We start from the raw sequence: 21014 nt of genomic DNA on the forward strand, positions 1-21014 counted from the left end.
CAAATTGGCATTTGTCATCAGGATCAGAGGTATCAATGGAGTGAGCCCAAAGGTTCGAAAGGTGTTGCAGCTTCTTCGTCTTCGCCAGATCTTCAATGGCACCTTTGTTAAACTCAACAAGGTCTCAATTAGCATGCTGAGAATTGTGGAACCATAAATTGCATGGGGGTACCCAAACCTGAAGTCAATAGATGAACTGATCTACAAACGTGGTTAAGGCAAAATCAATAAAAAGCGAATTGCTTTGACAGATAACTCTTTGATTGTGTGATCTCTTGGTAAATTTGGCATCATCTGCATGGAGGATCTGATTGATGAAATCTATACTGTTGGAAAATGCTTCAAAGAAGCAAATAACTTCCTGTGGCCCTTCAAATGATCTTCTCCATGAGGTGGAATGAAGAAAAAGACCACCCATTTTGTAGAAGGTGGAGACACTGGCAACAGGGAAGACCAGAGCAACAGACTCATTAGAAGGATGAACTAAGGTACCCACCATGATTGTTTTTGTAATCTGTCAGTAAATAAACAGTGGCTGTTTTCAGACTGCAAAATAAATAAATAAAATAAAATAAAATAAATAAACCATTTCCATTGCTCTCATGGTACTTCATATTTTTTTTAAGAGAATATCCATATAAATCCCTTACTGGCTCCATTTCTCTGTGGAATCCTGACTAATGCACCTCTACTGCACGTTACTGAATAAAATGTGTTTTTTCCACTTGGAGCACTGTCATGCTCTGGCTTTCTACAACAATATCAAGGATAACAGCCACGTAATTATACTCCATTTTGCATTCATTCTTTCCTTCACTCTACAGATATCTACTGAGCTATAAAGTCTGGGTATAATACTGATGGAAGAGGCTGGAGGACAACAACTGGGAAAGAAATCTGGCAAAGAGAAAGTGGCCATAGCACCTCCCATCAAGTAACCAGCCCCTAAAAACTCAGAAACACCAAGATCTATAGAGCGAAGGAAAAAAAATAACAAATTTATGAGAATTATAATGAGAAAAAAACTATGGTTGTTCAGACAAGGGAGAAATGACATGTAGAGGAAACAGTCAAAATGACTTTAAGGCTGGAATTCTGGAAAAGTAATAGGGACGATTGTTACTACTGTGAGGAGGGAACCCAGGAAGAGAAAGACATCTGGTAGGATGGCAGGAAACCTGGGCTTAGACATTTTAAGTTTCAGTACCTCTAGGACAGCAGATGGAAAGAATTGGTAAGCTTTCCTCTGGAGTGGTACGGGCCAGAGACAAGGCTGTGGCGGTCCTCTCCACAGAGATTGGGCTGAGTAGGAGTGGAGGAGCTGACCTAGTACATGCATAGAAAGAGCAAAAACAATTTGTGCAAAAGCAGGAAAAGGAGGCAGAGAAGGCAGCACAGCGTAAGAAATAATCTAGGGCAATAAAGTGTAATGAACACCCAGCCTTCCTTCGTAGGCCACATTTTCTCAGCATGGTGGGAATTAAGAAGAAACTGAATGATGGCCAAGATTCTTTTCCCCCACCCCTAGAGTCCCTCTGTCACTCCCACAGGAAAGCTGGGTAGGTGTACCAGAACATGCAGCTACAAGCCCAGGGCTGCTGACTCCTGGAAGTTCCCCTGTGTTCAGGAAGACCCCTGCACCCCTGAGTGGGTGCCATGTCACATGCTTTGTTTCCCTGTGACTCTTTTAAACCCAGCATTTCCACAGTGCGAGCAGAGACACCTGCCTGCTGATTCACCTACCTGATTCATTCACACAGCTAGAGAACAGGTCCCCTGCATGGGATGTTAGAGGTGCAACGTCGAGGACACAGAGGTGAACACGTGGCTGACTAACGAGAAAGAAGTTTCCTAGAGCTCATATCCACCTTAGCACTAGTATTTACTGACATGAACCCCAGTACTAATAGGTCCACTCTCAGGACTGACACTGTGGCCTGGTGCACAGTGGGGCCCAGTAAACACACGCCAAATGAACAAGTGAGTAAATACATGCAAGAACCTCTCACCTGTCCTCATGGGGTTTTTTTTGTTTTGTTTTGTTTTGTTGGCACCAATGGCCAAAAATGGTTAAAGTTCAAAGTGGTAACCTAAACAAAGTCATCAGACAGCAGAGGAAACCGAGTACGGATGTGAAGCCCACGTAAGAGTCTTTCCAAAACGGCAGCTGGCCAAATCTCAAGAGGACAATTCACATACACACACTTCAAATGTTAAAGAGTCTGATCTGAAATTCCTTATAAAAGCTTCCAGCAAATCCAACTAAATCTATTAGCGTCCTTATGGGGCTTTGTGTAAATAACAGACTAAATTGAGATGAAACTTTTTTTGGTTTTTTGGTTTTTTGCAAATAAATTAGTTTATGCCTCTCTGGTAAAAGGGGAATGGAGAGAGAAAAATAATTACAAAGCATATGTTACTAGATTTTACCTTTGTTCATATCTTTTTTAAGTTTTTAGTATCTACCTACTGTTTAAACAAAATCCTAACCTTTTTCCTGACTTTAAGTCTAAAGCAAATTTTTCTTAACATTTTTTATTTTGATTTATTAAAGTTAAAACTGCTTTTCTTGAAATTAAAAATAAATACATAGAAAAAGACATACCTACTTAATGACCACAGTAAGCTACATCGCCTCAGCTAGGTGCTACTTTATAGTATGTTCATTCTACTCACTGAGTTTTATGCCTAAAGTCAGACATGTGTTCATAGATGTGTTTATATCAGCTGCACTTGCTATTGAAAGTGTTTAGATTAAGATCTGTTGTGAATCAATAAAATGTGCAAAAAAAAAAAAATGTGGTTTGATTTTTACAGCCGGGAGGCGACTTTCAGCCCTTGAAACAAGTGAAGGGCCCCATTAGGGTGCACGGAATATCAGAGGATTGGTCCTACAAATGCCCCACACATGCAGCAGGAGGCTCAAGGCAGAAGGCACCGAGGAAATCCCTTCCAGGTATGTGACTGCAGCAGTGATAGGCCACCTGCTCAGCGACCAGGACGCCCTCACCTCCACCCCTCAACATCACTCGGTAACACACCGGCGGAGTCACCCCTGTCAACTCCTCCAGAAGGTTTTCCCTCTTCAGTTTCTCTTCAAAGTTAGCTCATTATTATTTTATCAAGAGGGGAGACTAGATTTTCTAGGGCCTGAGCAAAGAACACTCTGGAAAAGTAATCTCTGGGTTTAAGAAGTGGCTTATGAAGTGATCCCAACGCTGTTTCTCAGAGATTCATTTTTCCCTAAGGTTTCCCTGCACGTCTTACTGAAGCCACTCCAGTGCTGATCCACTCCTCCCGGCAACACGCTCACACACTGACACACAGACTCGCTCACACACCCACACACTCACACTCACTCTCCCAACTCCCCAAACTAGAGATGAAAGTCCTTTGCTAGACAGTACATAAAGGAGAACAATGCCCTGTTCTATGGCACATCGTCAACGCAGGAAAGGTCACTTATTACGCAGCAGCATGTTCAGAATGACATCGCAGCTGTAAATAAGGCTGAAAACAATCCAGACATATCTGCTCCAAACGGGAATGGTGTTTCTCTCTCGGTGGTGAAACGACGGGTGATTTTTTTTTCCTTTCTGTTTCTCTATTTCTGCCAAAGTTTTAAACAATGTACTTATACTCCTATTTCATTTACAAAAATAAAATTAAATCATTATTTTCTTTTTGTTTTGTTTTAACATCTCTTTTGCTAGCTTTCCTCCAAACACAAGACAGGCTGGACTTTAAAAAAAAAAAATTACTAAAGAAAAAAAGGAAAATTTTAAAAGCTACAATATGCTTTTATTCATTTATTTATTTATTTCACGAGAGAGAGAGAAAAGCACAGTACACTTGCTAGGGTCTCACCATGCAGCCAACACTTCTCACCCCAGCGTCCAACCAGCCAGGATCTTGGGCGGAACTTGGGTGGGGCGGGGGTACAGGCATGCTCAGCGCATTCCGACCAAAAGCAAGATCCAGACCCAGGCCCCTCCCACATGGTTTTAGAATCACACAGCGGTGTCCTACACTCCACGCAACTGCAGTTGGGCTACGATATTCTTTTCCTTTTATTTAAAAACTGAAGTGGGAGACACTTATTTAGCCAAAGGGTAGCTGTACCAGAAAGAGACAGGGAGGGGAGTAAAGCATTCCCCGTGGGGTATGGTCAAGTCTATCCTGCCGGGATTTGAACTGCCCAGTTGGCCACGTGGGATCCAACTCCCTTAACCACAGGCTCCGAGGCTTGCCTTACAACATGCTTTTTAAAGGAGTTTACAAAGTATTCTGATTATCGTAGGGGCCAACAAGTTTCTCACCTTCCCTTTCTCTCTTTCTCTCTCCCTGGTGGGCATGCATGCCCCATGGCAAATTTTAAAAATAATAATAATAATAAATAAAATTAAATAATTCTTTTTAAATAAATACATAAATGAGGGCCAACAGGTGGCATGGTGGTTAAGGCGTTTGACTCCCACACGGCTGACCATGGTTCAAGTCCTGGATCTGGCAGCTTGAGAATCATGCAGGATACATGTGCATCCATGCCAAAAATCCAAGGAGGAGAGAGGAGGACTTGCAGTGTGGCCATCCCCCCAGGGTGTGGTTTCTCACTTTCCCTCTCTCTGTGTCCCTGTTTCTCCAGCAAGCACACATTGCCTATGGCAAAAACCTAAAATGAGTAAGGGAATGAATGAATGCCCCAAGAGGCATTTGCCAGAACTTTTGAAGAGACCAAGTTTTATTCACTAGTGTTTCTGCTCATTCTTTGAACCCCCAGCAACTTGACACCACGATTTACAAGTTGCCCTAACAATACATAGCCGTAAATCTAAATCTAAATGGGGGGGGGGGCGTCCTTGGAAAATTCAGAAATTAAAAGTAATAAAAACTACATTATTGGGGCCAGCAGGTGGCGTGGTGGTTAAGGGCGCTGGACTCCCACGTGGCCAACTTGGTTCAAGTCCTGGACCTGGTGGCTTGCTTTCTCGCTTTCCCTCTATCTCTCTTTCATTCTGTCTTTGGTCAAATTAAAATAAGTAAATAAATAAAGTTAAATAAAATAATTTTTTTAAAAAACTATATTATCATTCCACATACAAAACACACAAGTTGTATTTTAACATCCTATTTCTTGTATGCTATCTTAAAAATACATTTTCTGCATCAAAGAAAGGAACTGATGGTTTATCTTGAATTAAATGACACGTCTAGATTGACAAACTAATTTTTTTTTTTGGAGAGGTTTTTGCTATAGGGCGCATGCGCTCACCAGACAGACAGAGAGAGACAGAGAGATAGAAAGAGAGAAATCACCCCCCAGGGGAGATGGTCACGCCGCAATCCCTTCTCCTCCATTCTCCTCTCGGGATCTTGGGCACGCACACACCCACGCCCACCGTGAGTTTAAGCCACAGGATCCAGGACCCGAAACGCGGTCGACTACGTGGGAGTCCAGCGACATACCCATTACGCTAACTGCTGGCCCCAGGTTGACAAACTAATTTAAAAAGTTACGTTAATTTAAAGTTTATTTAATTATTTTTTAGTTGACATGGGGTGTGTGCGTTGACCAAAAAGAGACAGAGAGAGAGAGAAAGCACCCCAGTGGGATGTAGTCATGCTGCAATCCTGTCCCCACTCCTCCATGCCATCAGGATTCGGAGCACACAGCACACACATCCAGTGTGTTTACTGATCTGCCAGGGCCGGGACTTGAACCTCAGTCAGCCATGTGGAATGTGGTTCCATGAACCACTAGTCTACAGGGCCAGTCTGGTATAAGGCTAATTTTAAAAGGTTGATGTTCTTTATCCAGCATTCGTTCAATCCACCGTAGTTGCCGCAGACCAACTCTATGCTAGATGCTACGTCAGTTCGGGAGCCGAGCGGTGACGGAGAAGAGTCCAGCCCCACCCTCACAGCCCAGGCAGACTGCTGCAGGGTTCCGATAAAAATATAATTACAGCATGGCTGGGAAGCACTAGGGTAGAACCCAGGAACGTGAAGAAGGCAGGATAATCAGCCCACCTTAAAGCCGTGGGATTGTCAGAGGCAGCCTGGAGAAAGCCACGCCTAGGATGAGCTGCGAAGGGCAAAGGAGAAACGGGGTTGCAGAGCTACGGCAGCAGGGGTGGCTGTAACAGGGCCGGAAATGGCAGGCAAGGAGTTCAGACTTTTGTCCATATCGACCGGAAGGGAGCAGAGGGTGGTGACATGCTCAGATGTGCATATTAGTGAGAGAAGCCTCTCTGACAGGTGGAGGATGGGCAGAGACAGCAAAGAGGCTGGACCCGGAGGGTGCAGCCTGAGCATGCTCGACGGCCAGACGGAGTATCTCATTTCGCCTCTGCTATCCCTAAAGTCAGCCGTTTAATCCATTACACAGAAGAGGACACCGGGGTTTAGAGAAATTAAACAAGAGTTACTTGGACACTGTTACGGCAGACAGAGCTTATCTGCGCTCCTGGGAAGGCGAGAGAGAGGAGTCGAGAAAAACACCCAGGCTCTCAGCTGAGTCCAGCCAGCAGGTGGTGCCCCGGTCACTGTGTACCCAAGTCAGGTTAGTGAAGGCTGCGGTGGAGACAGGGTGAAGTCTACGAGTTCTCTTTGGGACAAGTTAAGACCTGTTGGGTTGGGGACAGGAGGGGTAGACAATGGGCTCCTGAATGTGCCAGGCTGAATCTTGGGAGCGCAACATGACCAGCTAACCCATGCGGCAAGCACCCACCGGCACATCGCCACAGTCACAGGGAGACCAGGCTGTGCAGAGAATGTGAACCGAAAGGAGCAGGTCAGAGACAAAACCCAGCACGCGAGTAATGGGTGAGCAAAGGGAACAGAAAGGGAGGGCCCGAGAGGTGAGAACAGACCAGCTGCAGGCCCAGCTGCAGGCCGGGAAGGCTGTGTTATCAGTGGGATGTAATCAACAGATCAAAACGAACTTGAGAGACGCCCCTCCCCAGCTGCATTTAAGAATAAAGGTGCCGGATGACTTGCGTGACTATTTCAAGGAAGTGGCAGGGACTGAAGCAGGAGTACCTGGAAGGTGGACACTGAATAGACTGTGATTCCCACGGTCCAGTTCCACCCACACAGAAACCCGGGAGCTACTCAGGAGACTGGCAGCACAGGGGCCTCCCTGAAATGGCACCTGCTGAAAACCAGCACGGTGGAGAGCTGAGCACTTGAAACTGGAAGGCCTGGTCTCCCCGACGAATGCAGCTACATGGTCTCATACCCAGGGACTTACTTGTGCCTCGGTTTCTAAGGAAAACTGCTACGTCCTTCATCTCTCTGTGTTTAGGTAAAACATCAACGTCAAAAGTCAGAAAATAGCATTGGGAGGTTAATAAAACAGCTTACAGGAGAATAATCAGCTAGCCCTGATTATTACAGGAATAGCTTCAGTAAGAAATCAAGAAAAAAGATGGCATGAGTAGATGGTGTGGTATTTAAGGTACTGCACTCCCATGCGATCAACCATGGTTCGAGTCCTGGACCTGGTGGCTTGAAAATCACACCAGGCACGTGTGTATGCATGCCCCAAATCCCAAGAGTTGAACGGAAAAGGGATTGCGGCATGGCCACCCACCTGGCGGGCGGGGGTTGACTTCTCACTTGCCCTCTTTGTTTCTCTCTGTCTTTCTGCGGCAAGTGCACTCTATGACAAAAACTTAAATAAATAAAAAAGAATTTTTTTTTAATTCAAACAAGGCAGAAACATCAGCAAAGAACATCTTCCTGCTACAAACAATGGTAAAGAGCCCAGTGCCTTCAAAAAAAAAAAAAAAAAGAGCCCAGTGCCTTTGAGAAACTGGCTCAGTTCCACCATGACATCTAGGCCCTTGGGTGACACGGGAGGCAGCTGGGCTTCTGGAAATCAAGCTAGCCCCTAAGGGATGATGGGACTCAGCAGGAGAAGCAGTGCTGGTAAGATTAGGGGTTCTGAAGCCCAGCCCCTCAGGGGAGGAATCCTTACTCTGCCACTTGGGGGCTCCCTGATTTATAGTGAATCCTTTAAGCCAAGTGGGTTTCCTCACGGGAATACAGAGTGTTTACCCAGTGGGATGAAGAAGGTTACTGGGAGCAGATACCTGCACAGAACAAGGGCTCCATCCACATAGTAACTACGCTCCGACGGCAGGACCTGCCTCCTCTGCACAGCGAAAGCCCTGCCCACCACATTTACGCAAGTGGCACTGAGTCCAGTGTCTGGCTTTCCTCCTTACTGGGTGTAGGTGATGTAACCAAAGAAGCACCTCAGCTCTGAGCACTAAGAACACTGTAGACTGCTCTGATTTCACCTAGTGTTCAAGCTCAGCTAGCAGCTCCCATCAGCACGCATCTCGTAACGGAGGGGTCTGTGTGCTTTGTAGCAGCTGTGTTCAATGTCCACAGGAAGCAGGATGCGACTCCCCACTCAGGATCTGCCTACTGCCTTCACCGGCCCCACCCATCTGAAGTTCGGCTAATTGTTTCTTCTAATTGTCTCTCAGCTCCCACTCCTCCTCCCAGCGAGACCCAAATGATTCCTGACCTTGTCTCTGCTTTCCAACTAGCATGGCCCAGCTGACACAGAGGACCCGGAGGCTTTGGCTTGCAACACCTATAGAGCTCCAGGTAGATTTAGATGTCAACCACATTTCCAGGAAGTCTAATATGGACGCCCAGGCCAGCCCTTAGCCTGGGGGCTGAGACAAGCTGGATGCCTCATGACCTGCCATGGTTCGAATTCCAGCCACAGGGGCTTGGAAATCACACCGAGCATGTGTGCATGTGTGTTCCAAATTCTGAACGAATGGAGAAGTCATTGCAGTGTAATCATTCCCGTGTGGGGTGCTTTCTCCCTCTCTCCCTCTCTCTGGCACAGGTGTACATCCTTTGGCAACTAAAAAATAATAATTTTACCTTTGTATATGTGTATGTGTATATATATATATTATATATATTTATATTTATATTTATACTCAAATATTCACATTTCAGCAGTGATGCAAATTTTAGATAAAAAAAAAAAAAAACTAGAAATAACAACTAAATAAACTTCGGAAGTCCTCTGGCGGTGAGGGGGTAAATTCAGTGCACATTTAAAAATACTCAAATTATTTTATTTGGTCTCCACACCTAAGATTTACATTTTCAGGAATTTAATGCCAGCATTTAATAAAAGGGAAGTAGAGGCAAAGAGTAAAAGCCTTCTCAAATAAGAGTGGCCATGGACACTGAAATAGAAACCAAAGCTCACTGACCTTTTTATTTCATTAAGCCTTGCTTTTCATAGCTGTGTTCTTCTGGAAGCTGACTGAGCCCAGGGTGCTCGGGTCTCCAGTGGGAGCCGAGACGGTGGAGGGTAGGGGAGCTTTACCAAGTAACGCAGCGTTTTGATGACAACAACTGCACTGACAACATAATTCGACCCAGGCACGATGCTAAATATGCACTGTCTTTCTTATGATTCATTATTTGAAGGAATGCAGGTAACGAAGAAAAATCTGTAACACAATAAATATGCAAGTGCCCGAAATACAGTAAATTGACTCTTGTTCTTGTTTTATTTTAAACTTTGCCTTTTGCTATAAGGCATATGCACTCGCCAGAGAGCGGGGAGAGAGAGGGAAAGTGAGAAACACCCTTCCCCACCCCCCAGGATGACGGCGTTGCTGCAATCCCTTCTCCATCTGCTCTCGGGATTCTGGGCATGCACACACACGCACCTGAGGCACGTGACCAAGTCAGCCTGCAGGACCTAGGCACCTTAACCACCAGCCTGTTCTCATTTTTTAGGTTTTAACAGATATCCTGTAAGTAAGGCTTTTTTTTCTTTTTTCAGTTCATAGATGTGAGAACTAAGAATTAAAATGGTTAAGTCTTTTGCGGATGATTCCCAGCCTGTAAGTGAATTAGAATTAGAATTTCAGCCTAGGTCTGTCTGACCAGAGGCCAAATTATTAAATCTATGGTGGATTCTCTAATATGATCAGAGAGCGAACAGTCCATCAAATAAACTGATGATAGTTCTCTATCACAGATCACAGAATTAAAGCCTTTCTTATCGAAGCTCACTTGACTTTTTTCTTTTTCATTTCTTTATTTCTTTCCCCCTCCCCCCCCCCCCATAAGGCACTTGAGCTCATCAGAGATAGAGACGATGAGAGGGAAAGTGAGAAATCATCCCCCCACACACAGAGGAGGATGGCCCTGCCACAATCCCATTGCCTCTACTCTGGGCACACATGCACACGTACCCAGTGTGATTTTTTAAAGCCACCAGGTCTGGGACTTGAACTGCAGTTAGCCATGCAGGAGTCCAGCACATTAGCCACCACGCCACCTACTCACTTGACTTTTCTAACTATTCAGTTAGTCATAAAAGCAAGTCAAGGTGTTAAATATTGGACTTGGAAAGCATAAGGCTGTTTTTCAGGTTAACACCTTTGATCTCAATTCACAGATTTTTGGTTTTGTTCTGAAACTTCAGGCCAAGAAAAACAATAGATCTTTGGAAGGAGACAGAAACACCAACTAAACAAGGCTCCATTCTAAAGGTTCTCTGTGCTCCCAGATCCCATGATTACAAAGGTAATTCCATGATGGCTGCAATTCTTTATCAAATAAATCACAAGATGACTCCATGAAACAGACAACTACTAAAACAGACAACTGGGTATAGGTTGAGAATAAATTACTTAGCCTCAGTTACAAACAGGTATCTTCTGGTATGTGCAGTTGGAACCTGGAAAAGCTCTGCAAATGACATGGGGCAGTTTAGCAACACTCTATTGTCTAACGTCGCACTCTAATGATCTAATGCTAGCTGTTTGTACTGAGTAATGTGGACTCTTGAGAAAACAGCACTGTGAATACAGGTAACTGCAAACTCACTTATTACTAACCACATTACGCTGCCTTCATTAAAGGCTCCTTTTCTTTTCTCTGAGGAATGTTGGCCCTTCTCAATTTCAGGCTTTATTTTGCATCCCCATTTACATTCCCATTTTTCATGACCAGCACCCCCCGCAAAAAAAAAAAAAAAAAACCTGAGAACATAGAGGATTCAAAAGTACATTAAATTTAAAGGAACATACTTAAATTCCATTCGCAGTGGAAAAGCACTGGTGTGGGTTTTTTGGTCATGATAGCATATGTGCGTGTGCACATGAGTGTGTGTGAGAGAGAGAGAGGAGCTCCCTCCACATCACGAGTCCCTTCCTGCCTTCCTCCAAGTAGACCTGGGTGCCTGGGCACACGTGCACATGCTCAGCTGTTTCCACGGGGCCAGCAATGTGAACCACGGTCGCCATGTGGCATCTGGCTTCTCTTGGGCAGCACATCACCACTGCACCACACAGCACATCTGGAATGGGCTTTTAGGAGGGGAAAATTAAGTCACTGCCTTCAAAATCCCCCAAAGAGGGGTATCATCAGAAAGCAGGATACAGAGCAAGCCATGGGAAGCCTAACAGCTGTAAGTCTCCTACTGGGCTACTCTTTCTTTCTTTTTTTTTTTTTTAAGTGTTTTTATTTATGTCTTCTATGAGAGAAAGAGAGAGAGACAGGCATTCCCAATAGGGCCCCCAGGCCATGATCCACTTCCATGGTCTGCCAGCCCAGATCGCAGGCATGTGCACAGGGAAACCATGGGGCTCAAACCAAGGACCTTTTCCGTGTGGGTACAGATGCTGTGTTTCCACTGTCCCGCCTCCTGGCCCAGCTGCTCCACACTCAACATATCTAGAAAGAAAGAAAGATCTGGCCCGCTGAAGGAAAGCCCACCTCTCCTTCTCCTGGTGACTACACATTTGAACTCAACTCCCACTTCACTAGTCTTGCCAAGACTGAGAAGTGGGCGACTCTGCTGATGCCCGCTCAGCTGCCTGGCCCAGCCTACACGCAGGCCCTTCTGCAGTGTGGAGAGGCCACCAGGCTCACAGGCACAGAGGGGGAGGCTGCCACACTCAACTGCCACTGGGAGAGTGAATTCATCTAGTGCAATTCACCTGGACCGAAAGTGTCACACGTGGGCAGTGTCCTCATACCTGAAGTCTATCCACAGAAAAGTACTGTTGTTGCTCAAAGTGTTGTCTCAGAGAAAAATGTAGCACATCAGGAAGAATAAAAGAAAAATACATTCAGGACCAGCAGATGGTGTCCCGGTTCCGTCACTGGGCTCCCACAGTCGACTGTGGTTCAAGCGGCTTAAAACTCACACCGGGCGTGGGTGCATGCATACCCAAAATCCTGAGAGGAGAATGGAGCAAAAGAGATGGTGGCATGGCCATTCCCCCCTTGGGGGTGGTTTCTCACTTTCTGGCTTTCTGTGTCTCTGTCTCTGGCGAGTGCACATGTCCTGTAGCAAAAATATCTCTAAAAAGAAAAAAGAAAAATACAGTCTATAAAAGGGAATTCCTGTTACAGGAAAATCCATCCTGTGATGTGTATAGACACATTTTATACAAGCAGAAGTTCAACTGAATTTTGTTTTAAGTTTATTCATTTCTTTCTTCCATGAGAGAGGACATGGAGAGAGACAGACAGGAGGCACGTCCAGTGGGGACTACACGCCATGATCTGCCCCTTCTCAGCCTTCCCTCCTTCCTTCCTTCCTTTCAACAGCTAGGGAGAAAGCACCCCCTCGTGGGCATGGTTACACCGCCATCCTCTCACCTCGATTTCTCCACCCTCTCATCTCCACTGGGATGTGGAGCACACACACGTCTGTGTGCTTTTCAAGCCACCAGTACAGTACCAGAACCACACAGTTGGCCACTGGGAGCTGGCTCTCTTAACCACTAGTTTAATTGCTTGGGGCTCTACTGCTTATGCCATGACACTGGCCCAGCTCCTTAACTTTTCATACTATGTTTTTCTTATGCATAAAATGAAAATAATAATGGTATCTTTATTATATGATCGTTGTGAATATAAAAGGTGATGATAACACGGAGCCAGCTGGTGGCATGGCAGGCAAGGCAGCGCGGTTTCACATGACTCTGCAGCTCAAATCCTGGACCTAGTGACTTGGAAAACACTGTGAGTGTGTGTGTGTCTGTGTGTGTGTGTGCATGCACACACCCAAAAATCCTAAAAGAAGAAATGGAAGAGAAGGGATTGTGGCGTGACCAACCTCAATGCGGAGACACTTTCTCACTTTCTCTCCCCCTCTCTCCAGTAAGCATGCATCCTCTAGCAATTTTTTTTTTAAAAAAAAGAAGAAATATGATAACACAAGTGAATTGGTTAAAAGATTCAAGTCACATAGATACATAAATCCTAGCTATAATTATTTATGTTATGCACAAAAGGGTTCTTGTAACTCCTAGACTAGTATTAGGTCATCAGGAAAGTCATGGCCTATTTTTCTTTGTTTTCCTATGCAAAAATGCGTCATGACTTTCCTGACAACCCAACAGATAAACATGCAAGTTTGGAAGTTAAATATGAACAGAGCAAAAAGCATTTCCTACACGGATCCCAACCGCACCTGGCATCAAGGCAAACTCAGCTCTTGACATCACAATCAAATGAATTATGAACGTCCTGCATTTTCCCACAGTCAACACCGTGTGCACAATCCGCTTCTGTGACAGCGATGTAATGCATCAGAAGGGGCCATTGTCTTGACAAGAGTCCCAGGCACAACCTCGCCCTCCTGTCTCACCCTTCTCATTTCTTACCTGAGCAAGCAAGTTGGAGGGCATTCTCAGAAGGTTCACCTCCACCGGTTCTGAACACATAAAGGCAGGCAGGAAGGAGGAGCGACCAAACATGCTTTCCCGCCTTGGTCCCTAGTCAATGCTGCCCAGGATTTCTCGCCTCTAACCCACTGTAAGCCCTAGCCCAGGAGAAAGAGCATGAAATGACAAGAAGCACTGCATACAACATGTATGTAGTGAACACACGACATACACACACAAACACATGCACGGTCACACACACCTTTCCTCCGTATACACGACTAGTCTGGCCATCCACTGGCATCAGCCAAGGGTTAACTCCTTGTCTCTCCCTCTGGAATTATAAGGCTAGAAGATGACACAAGGAAAAGAGTTAAAAAGACCAGTACAGGAGGACCAGCCGATGGCGTAATGGCTATGTCACTGGACTCCCACATAGTCAACTATGGTTCAAGTCCTGGACCTGGCAGCTTAAAACTCATGCCAGGCACATGTGCACACATGCCCAAGATCCAGAGAGGAGAATGGAGGAGAAGGGACTGCAGCACATCCATCCCCACCCTGTGTGTGTAGGGGGGAGTTTCTCACTGTCTTTCTGTCTGTCTGTCTCTCCAGTGAGCACATGTGCACTATTTCAAAAATCTCTCTCTAAAGAAAAAAAAAAAAAAAAGACCAGAAGAGGTAAAACATTGAAATGGATGCTGTTGATTGCTGAGGTCTTCGCATGTTTTTCCTGCATGACGATTCTTCTATTCTTCCAGAAGGCTCCAGAAGCAGAGCCTTTACTTCACCTCTGCCTGTCTCTGGATCAAGTGGTCAGCACAACTCATATGATTCACTGCACCTGCTTCCACTCAACAGGGTCCACAGCACCATGCCAGATTACTTTCCTGAAAATGTAAGTCTGATCCTATCCGGCTTTGGATTACAACTCCTTAATCACACTTCTGTCATTCTGGCATGCATTACCGCACACGTCCATAAGATGTACCTCCTCCAATAAACTGTCGCACCCTATGAGACCCCAAATTATCTCACTCATCTTGAACAAGCTCATTCACTTATTCAAAGAATAATCCTGCTGAGTACGTTGTAGCAACCAGCACTTCCCTAGCTGCTAGAGAGATGAGGCAGACGGCTCTCCTTCATTCATTTAAAATCTACGGAGGGAGGGGGAAGTGACAGGAACAGCCGCGTAAACAGAAAACTCTATCTGCGTAAGATTATTTATACGTTACAGCGGCAATGTGTGAGACGCTATCATTGCACAGGTACCATTAACACAGGAGCCCAACGAGGGACTCCGACTCAACCCCTGAGCAGATCAAGAAAGGCCTCTGGGAAGTACTGTCTAAACTGATAGCTGAAGCTGGGGAAAACAATAAGGCTTGAAAAGTATACAGAGGCCAGAGAAAGGGGACTAGTAAGTCACACGAATGTGCTTGAAGTTTATCTTGAAGGCACTGAATTGTTCTCAGAAGTTGAGGGACACTATCGGATTTGCAATGTTCAATGACGACTTTATTAGAGTGTCGTGGGTAGTGAAATGACAGCATGGTAAGTAATATTCTGCGACTCGGAAAACAGAGGAATCACTGGCTGTGATGCCCTTGAAAGGTTTAATAGCAGAGTTTCACTGGGCTTTTTTAAACTGTGGATTTTGACAGGGCGAATCAAGGGAGGGGAAACGTTCCAGTTGGAGGCAGGAAAGGGCCAAGGAAGACAATGAGCTAAGGTGTGGTGGTTGAGCAAAATCAGGCAGGGAATTCACAGAAGAGGGGACAGGGTAGGGCGGTGGGTGCTCTACAGGGGAGGTTGGGGGACGCAGGGGAGCAGGGCTTCAGTACCAGGCTCAAGATTTCCACTTCACCAGCCAAGAGACAGTTTGTGAAGGGTTTCTGAGAGAAAAGTGTATTGCTTTAGAAGAATGAGAGGTTCAAAAACAAGGTTCAGGCAACCAGGTGATAGTAGAAATAAGAAAACCTTAAAAAAACAAACATGTAAGAGAGAGGCTGCAAGATGCTTATCTGGAGATGAAAGGGAGTCGGGGGAGAGAAACAGACGTGTCCGGTTGAGGGCCAGGCTGAGGGCCGGTGTGAAACGCAGGGCTTCACACTTCCCCCCACACCCACTCTCACTTCCAGCAACTCCACCGTCTCCAGCAGCTTAGTGGAAAGAGAATCTTCTTTTTTACCAAGCTTTTTAACCAGTATCTTCACAGAAAAATGTGTAGAGGTAAGGTGTTTGAGAAGAGGAAACAAAGGAAAAAAGGAACATTTGGAGAGTGGCAAAGGAACACAGAGGCCAGGCCGTTCTTAACTCCTGTGGGTGTGAATGAGCAGGGTCATTGAGACATTTTGGCTTCTCCTATATTCTAGAAACTCCCCTCCACAGGTCAGACCTATATCCAGTCCTGGGCAGCAGGCACCCCCTTCCCCTTTGGCTAGGTCTTCTTCCTAACCTGTACCTTCCGTAGCTATAAGCAAAACAATAAACTCAATCATTGCATTGTCTCCACTTGGAACTTGGGTCACTACGATTTCCTAAGGCAATGAGTTCATTTAACAGTACTTAGGGATACTGGGGGGAAAATATTTATATATATATATATATATTATATAATATATATTATATATATACACATATATAAAGCCTTCTAGAATTGTTTAACAAATCTCCAGAATTCAGTAGTCTATTACCTGGGATAAGTTTACTTAATAAACATCACAGCCCTCATCCAAAGAAACAATGTCATTTGTGGCTAGATCTTGTAGAAGAGTCAATAAATCACTGGCCCATAGGAACAAATTCCATTGTTTGCCTTTTCAAAGTCAAAAATATCAAGTTTTTCACAGGAGATCCTGTCCACTTAAAAAAGAAGGCTGAGGCATAGGTAAAGTAAAAGTGGATTATTTGAATCCGGGCTTAGGACGTTCACCCAAATAAGCACAAATCTAGTTTCTCAGACAAGCTTCCCAAAATGGTGACCCAGAAAGGCGATGCAATAAAGAGAAGGGCTAGAAGAGAGGAGGTTCCACCTTGTTGGTCAAGCGTTCACATTGGTCCACTGAAAATAATGCAGGCAACTGACTGGCTAGGCCTTTCGTCTTTCACATGGTGAACTGGAGAACACCGGGAAGAAGAAAGGGTACAAGACACCATGTGAAATCTGCGATCCTTTCATAGCACCGCAGTTTGTTCACTGTAAGCTCGACACGCCTTCTTGCCAATAACCCTGATGGGTGTGGGGCCCAGCCACAGTCTCAGGTTTATGTTTTACTGAGGACTTGAAGCTTTAAATGGCCTTGCATTCCACACTATGGAATGCTTTGCTCTCACAGCCCCCGTGCTCTTTGTTCTACTCCCTGGCAGGTGAGGAAACTGGAGTTACATGTTTAGAGGAATGGAAGCATGAAGCCCTGCGTGTTACTCCAAATTTGAGCAGATATGACTGCTCTGGCCCAAGGCCACCAATTAGCAGCAAATTAATAAACTCTTCTGGATTGGCACTTCTTTTGTCACTATTTAATCAATGATTGGGTTTTTGTTGTTGTTGTTCAAAAGGACTTTATTGAACATGGAATAGATGTTGATTAGGCCTGATAAAGTGGTAGGTTTCCCTTGGCTTTCTCTTTGTTTCCAAGTTAATTACGGGCTGTTTCTTTTTGATGCCCACAGAGGCCATAATGAGAATAATTAAATATGCAAATAGGAAAATGAGAAATAAAGTGTCAACACATATATAATTTATCTACTGAGACATCCTACCTGCTAATAAACTGAGAACCATCTTGCTGGTAAACTCAGCCAACTTTCCTAAATAATTGAAGCCTGCTTTCCAGTGTCTTTGCAAGGGTGGCTTGGGGACCTTTGTCCTTTTGCAATTCATCATTGTACCTTCAGACAATGCAAGATAAGGAGATCACTGAAGTCAAAACAGTGTGGGGGTTACAGATAGGCAGCTTCAAGTCCCTCAGCCTCTTTCCTTGCATGTGGGCCACACCTACCTGGAAAGAACAGGGTCAGCTTGGCTGTTTTCCCTAGAACCCCTCCTACCCTACCACCTCAGATAGAACCCCTGCTACCCTACCACCCTAGGATGTTCTACTTCTTCTTGAGTACTATTTTAATTAAAGTAAGATGTTTCTAACAGCAGATACCGACCTCTCTGAGCACTATCATCAAGAATATGTCTGATAAATGTTTCCTTCGCTGTTGTCTAGGGTCAGATTTGCTGGGAAACGCCACATGTCCCAGAGGAGAGATGAATAGATTAATAGTATCTGCATTTCCTCAACACCTCAGATCACAGAAACTTCTACCCTCAATAAATACCACCCAAAAACACCGTGGGAAATGCTGACTCTGCTATTCAACATCAGTGAGCGTTGTGACAGGTGTAGAAAGGCAGAACCCCGTGGGCGAGGTCTTCTTCCTACCCTGTACCTTCCGTAGCTATAAGCAAAACAATAAACTCAATCATTGCATTGTCTCCACTTGGAACTTGGGTCACTACGATTTCCTAAGGCAATGAGTTCATTTAACAGTACTTAGGGATACTGGGGGGAAAATATTTATATATATATATATATATTATATAATATATATTATATATATACACATATATAAAGCCTTCTAGAATTGTTTAACAAATCTCCAGAATTCAGTAGTCTATTACCTGGGATAAGTTTACTTAATAAACATCACAGCCCTCATCCAAAGAAACAATGTCATTTGTGGCTAGATCTTGTAGAAGAGTCAATAAATCACTGGCCCATAGGAACAAATTCCATTGTTTGCCTTTTCAAAGTCAAAAATATCAAGTTTTTCACAGGAGATCCTGTCCACTTAAAAAAGAAGGCTGAGGCATAGGTAAAGTAAAAGTGGATTATTTGAATCCGGGCTTAGGACGTTCACCCAAATAAGCACAAATCTAGTTTCTCAGACAAGCTTCCCAAAATGGTGACCCAGAAAGGCGATGCAATAAAGAGAAGGGCTAGAAGAGAGGAGGTTCCACCTTGTTGGTCAAGCGTTCACATTGGTCCACTGAAAATAATGCAGGCAACTGACTGGCTAGGCCTTTCGTCTTTCACATGGTGAACTGGAGAACACCGGGAAGAAGAAAGGGTACAAGACACCATGTGAAATCTGCGATCCTTTCATAGCACCGCAGTTTGTTCACTGTAAGCTCGACACGCCTTCTTGCCAATAACCCTGATGGGTGTGGGGCCCAGCCACAGTCTCAGGTTTATGTTTTACTGAGGACTTGAAGCTTTAAATGGCCTTGCATTCCACACTATGGAATGCTTTGCTCTCACAGCCCCCGTGCTCTTTGTTCTACTCCCTGGCAGGTGAGGAAACTGGAGTTACATGTTTAGAGGAATGGAAGCATGAAGCCCTGCGTGTTACTCCAAATTTGAGCAGATATGACTGCTCTGGCCCAAGGCCACCAATTAGCAGCAAATTAATAAACTCTTCTGGATTGGCACTTCTTTTGTCACTATTTAATCAATGATTGGGTTTTTGTTGTTGTTGTTCAAAAGGACTTTATTGAACATGGAATAGATGTTGATTAGGCCTGATAAAGTGGTAGGTTTCCCTTGGCTTTCTCTTTGTTTCCAAGTTAATTACGGGCTGTTTCTTTTTGATGCCCACAGAGGCCATAATGAGAATAATTAAATATGCAAATAGGAAAATGAGAAATAAAGTGTCAACACATATATAATTTATCTACTGAGACATCCTACCTGCTAATAAACTGAGAACCATCTTGCTGGTAAACTCAGCCAACTTTCCTAAATAATTGAAGCCTGCTTTCCAGTGTCTTTGCAAGGGTGGCTTGGGGACCTTTGTCCTTTTGCAATTCATCATTGTACCTTCAGACAATGCAAGATAAGGAGATCACTGAAGTCAAAACAGTGTGGGGGTTACAGATAGGCAGCTTCAAGTCCCTCAGCCTCTTTCCTTGCATGTGGGCCACACCTACCTGGAAAGAACAGGGTCAGCTTGGCTGTTTTCCCTAGAACCCCTCCTACCCTACCACCTCAGATAGAACCCCTGCTACCCTACCACCCTAGGATGTTCTACTTCTTCTTGAGTACTATTTTAATTAAAGTAAGATGTTTCTAACAGCAGATACCGACCTCTCTGAGCACTATCATCAAGAATATGTCTGATAAATGTTTCCTTCGCTGTTGTCTAGGGTCAGATTTGCTGGGAAACGCCACATGTCCCAGAGGAGAGATGAATAGATTAATAGTATCTGCATTTCCTCAACACCTCAGATCACAGAAACTTCTACCCTCAATAAATACCACCCAAAAACACCGTGGGAAATGCTGACTCTGCTATTCAACATCAGTGAGCGTTGTGACAGGTGTAGAAAGGCAGAAATGGAAGCACCAAGTTCACTGAGGTTTTAAAAGGGAATCAGCATACCTGGAAGATTGCAGACCACACACACATTGTCTACTTCACAACTTTAAGAAATTCCCCATCAGGGAATACGTGAATAATTAGAAACCCACCTCTTCCCTTTTTTGCAATTTAATTGTTGCATTTGCCCACAGGAATGAGCTTTAATTGTTCCTAATTAGTTCAAGGCTGTGTTTAAACTCGAGGCATTATCGCGTGTCTAGATACAACTATGCATTTGACAAATGTATTTTTTTTTATTTTAATAAATATTAGAACCAAACTCTGGAGCTGACATATCAGGAGAAGCTAACTCTCTAAAGCAGTCTGCTACCCACTATAGGCACCGTCCTGTGATCTGACCTCAGGGCCTTCTCAGTTTGCCCATCTGTACAACAGGCCCTGGGGCTCTGCAGGCCTCCCGGTGTAAGGTCCGCAGGAGCCCGAAATGCACGACCGCACGTCTGATTTCCCGAGGCAGCGGTTACCCACCGGGCCACTGTGAACGCGAGTGGCCGCGATACCTTCGTCCTAGCCAATGCTGTAGGAAACGTTCTGGGAAGATTCTTACGTATGTTATTCCTACCTATGAAGCGTCCCTTACAGTGGCCCCCTCCCGACTACACCATAAACGGTCTTATACCCAAAAGCGCCTGAACTCCCAGCTCCGCAAGCACGAAACTGCCATTTCTGGTCGCCAAATCCCCGAACGCTGGCCCTTTAACCCTGGCTCACCACCTGGTCTCGTGAAACTCAAGTGCCACCAATCAGGTACCACCTCAAACTTGAAACACGTAAGGAAATTCTTTCCCCAGCCTTTTTCCCCAATAAAAACGGTTCGTACAGCAAAGCGAGCCCCCGCCGCCTGTGCCCCGCGCCGCCCCCGCCGCAGTACCTGGTTGAAGTGCAGCTGGCCGGGGCCCG

At 44.9% G+C, this 21014-nt stretch overlaps 1 protein-coding gene across 1 annotated transcript in view; it reads right to left on the reverse strand.

The window, feature by feature from the left end:
* The window catches only part of SLC39A8 (solute carrier family 39 member 8), a gene marked incomplete at its 5' end in the record, with an annotated part of 70615 nt that extends 49606 nt beyond the window's left edge, over positions 1 to 21009 (reverse strand). The window contains 1 exon segment of the mRNA XM_014588852.2: positions 20986 to 21009. Within this exon segment, the coding sequence (XP_014444338.1) occupies positions 20986 to 21009 (24 nt within the window).
* Positions 21010 to 21014: the final 5 nt, after the last annotated feature.

Source organism: Tupaia chinensis, unplaced genomic scaffold (genome assembly GCF_000334495.1).
Source record: "Tupaia chinensis unplaced genomic scaffold, TupChi_1.0 Scaffold000315_1, whole genome shotgun sequence".
Taxonomy (NCBI): Eukaryota; Metazoa; Chordata; class Mammalia; order Scandentia; family Tupaiidae; genus Tupaia; species Tupaia belangeri.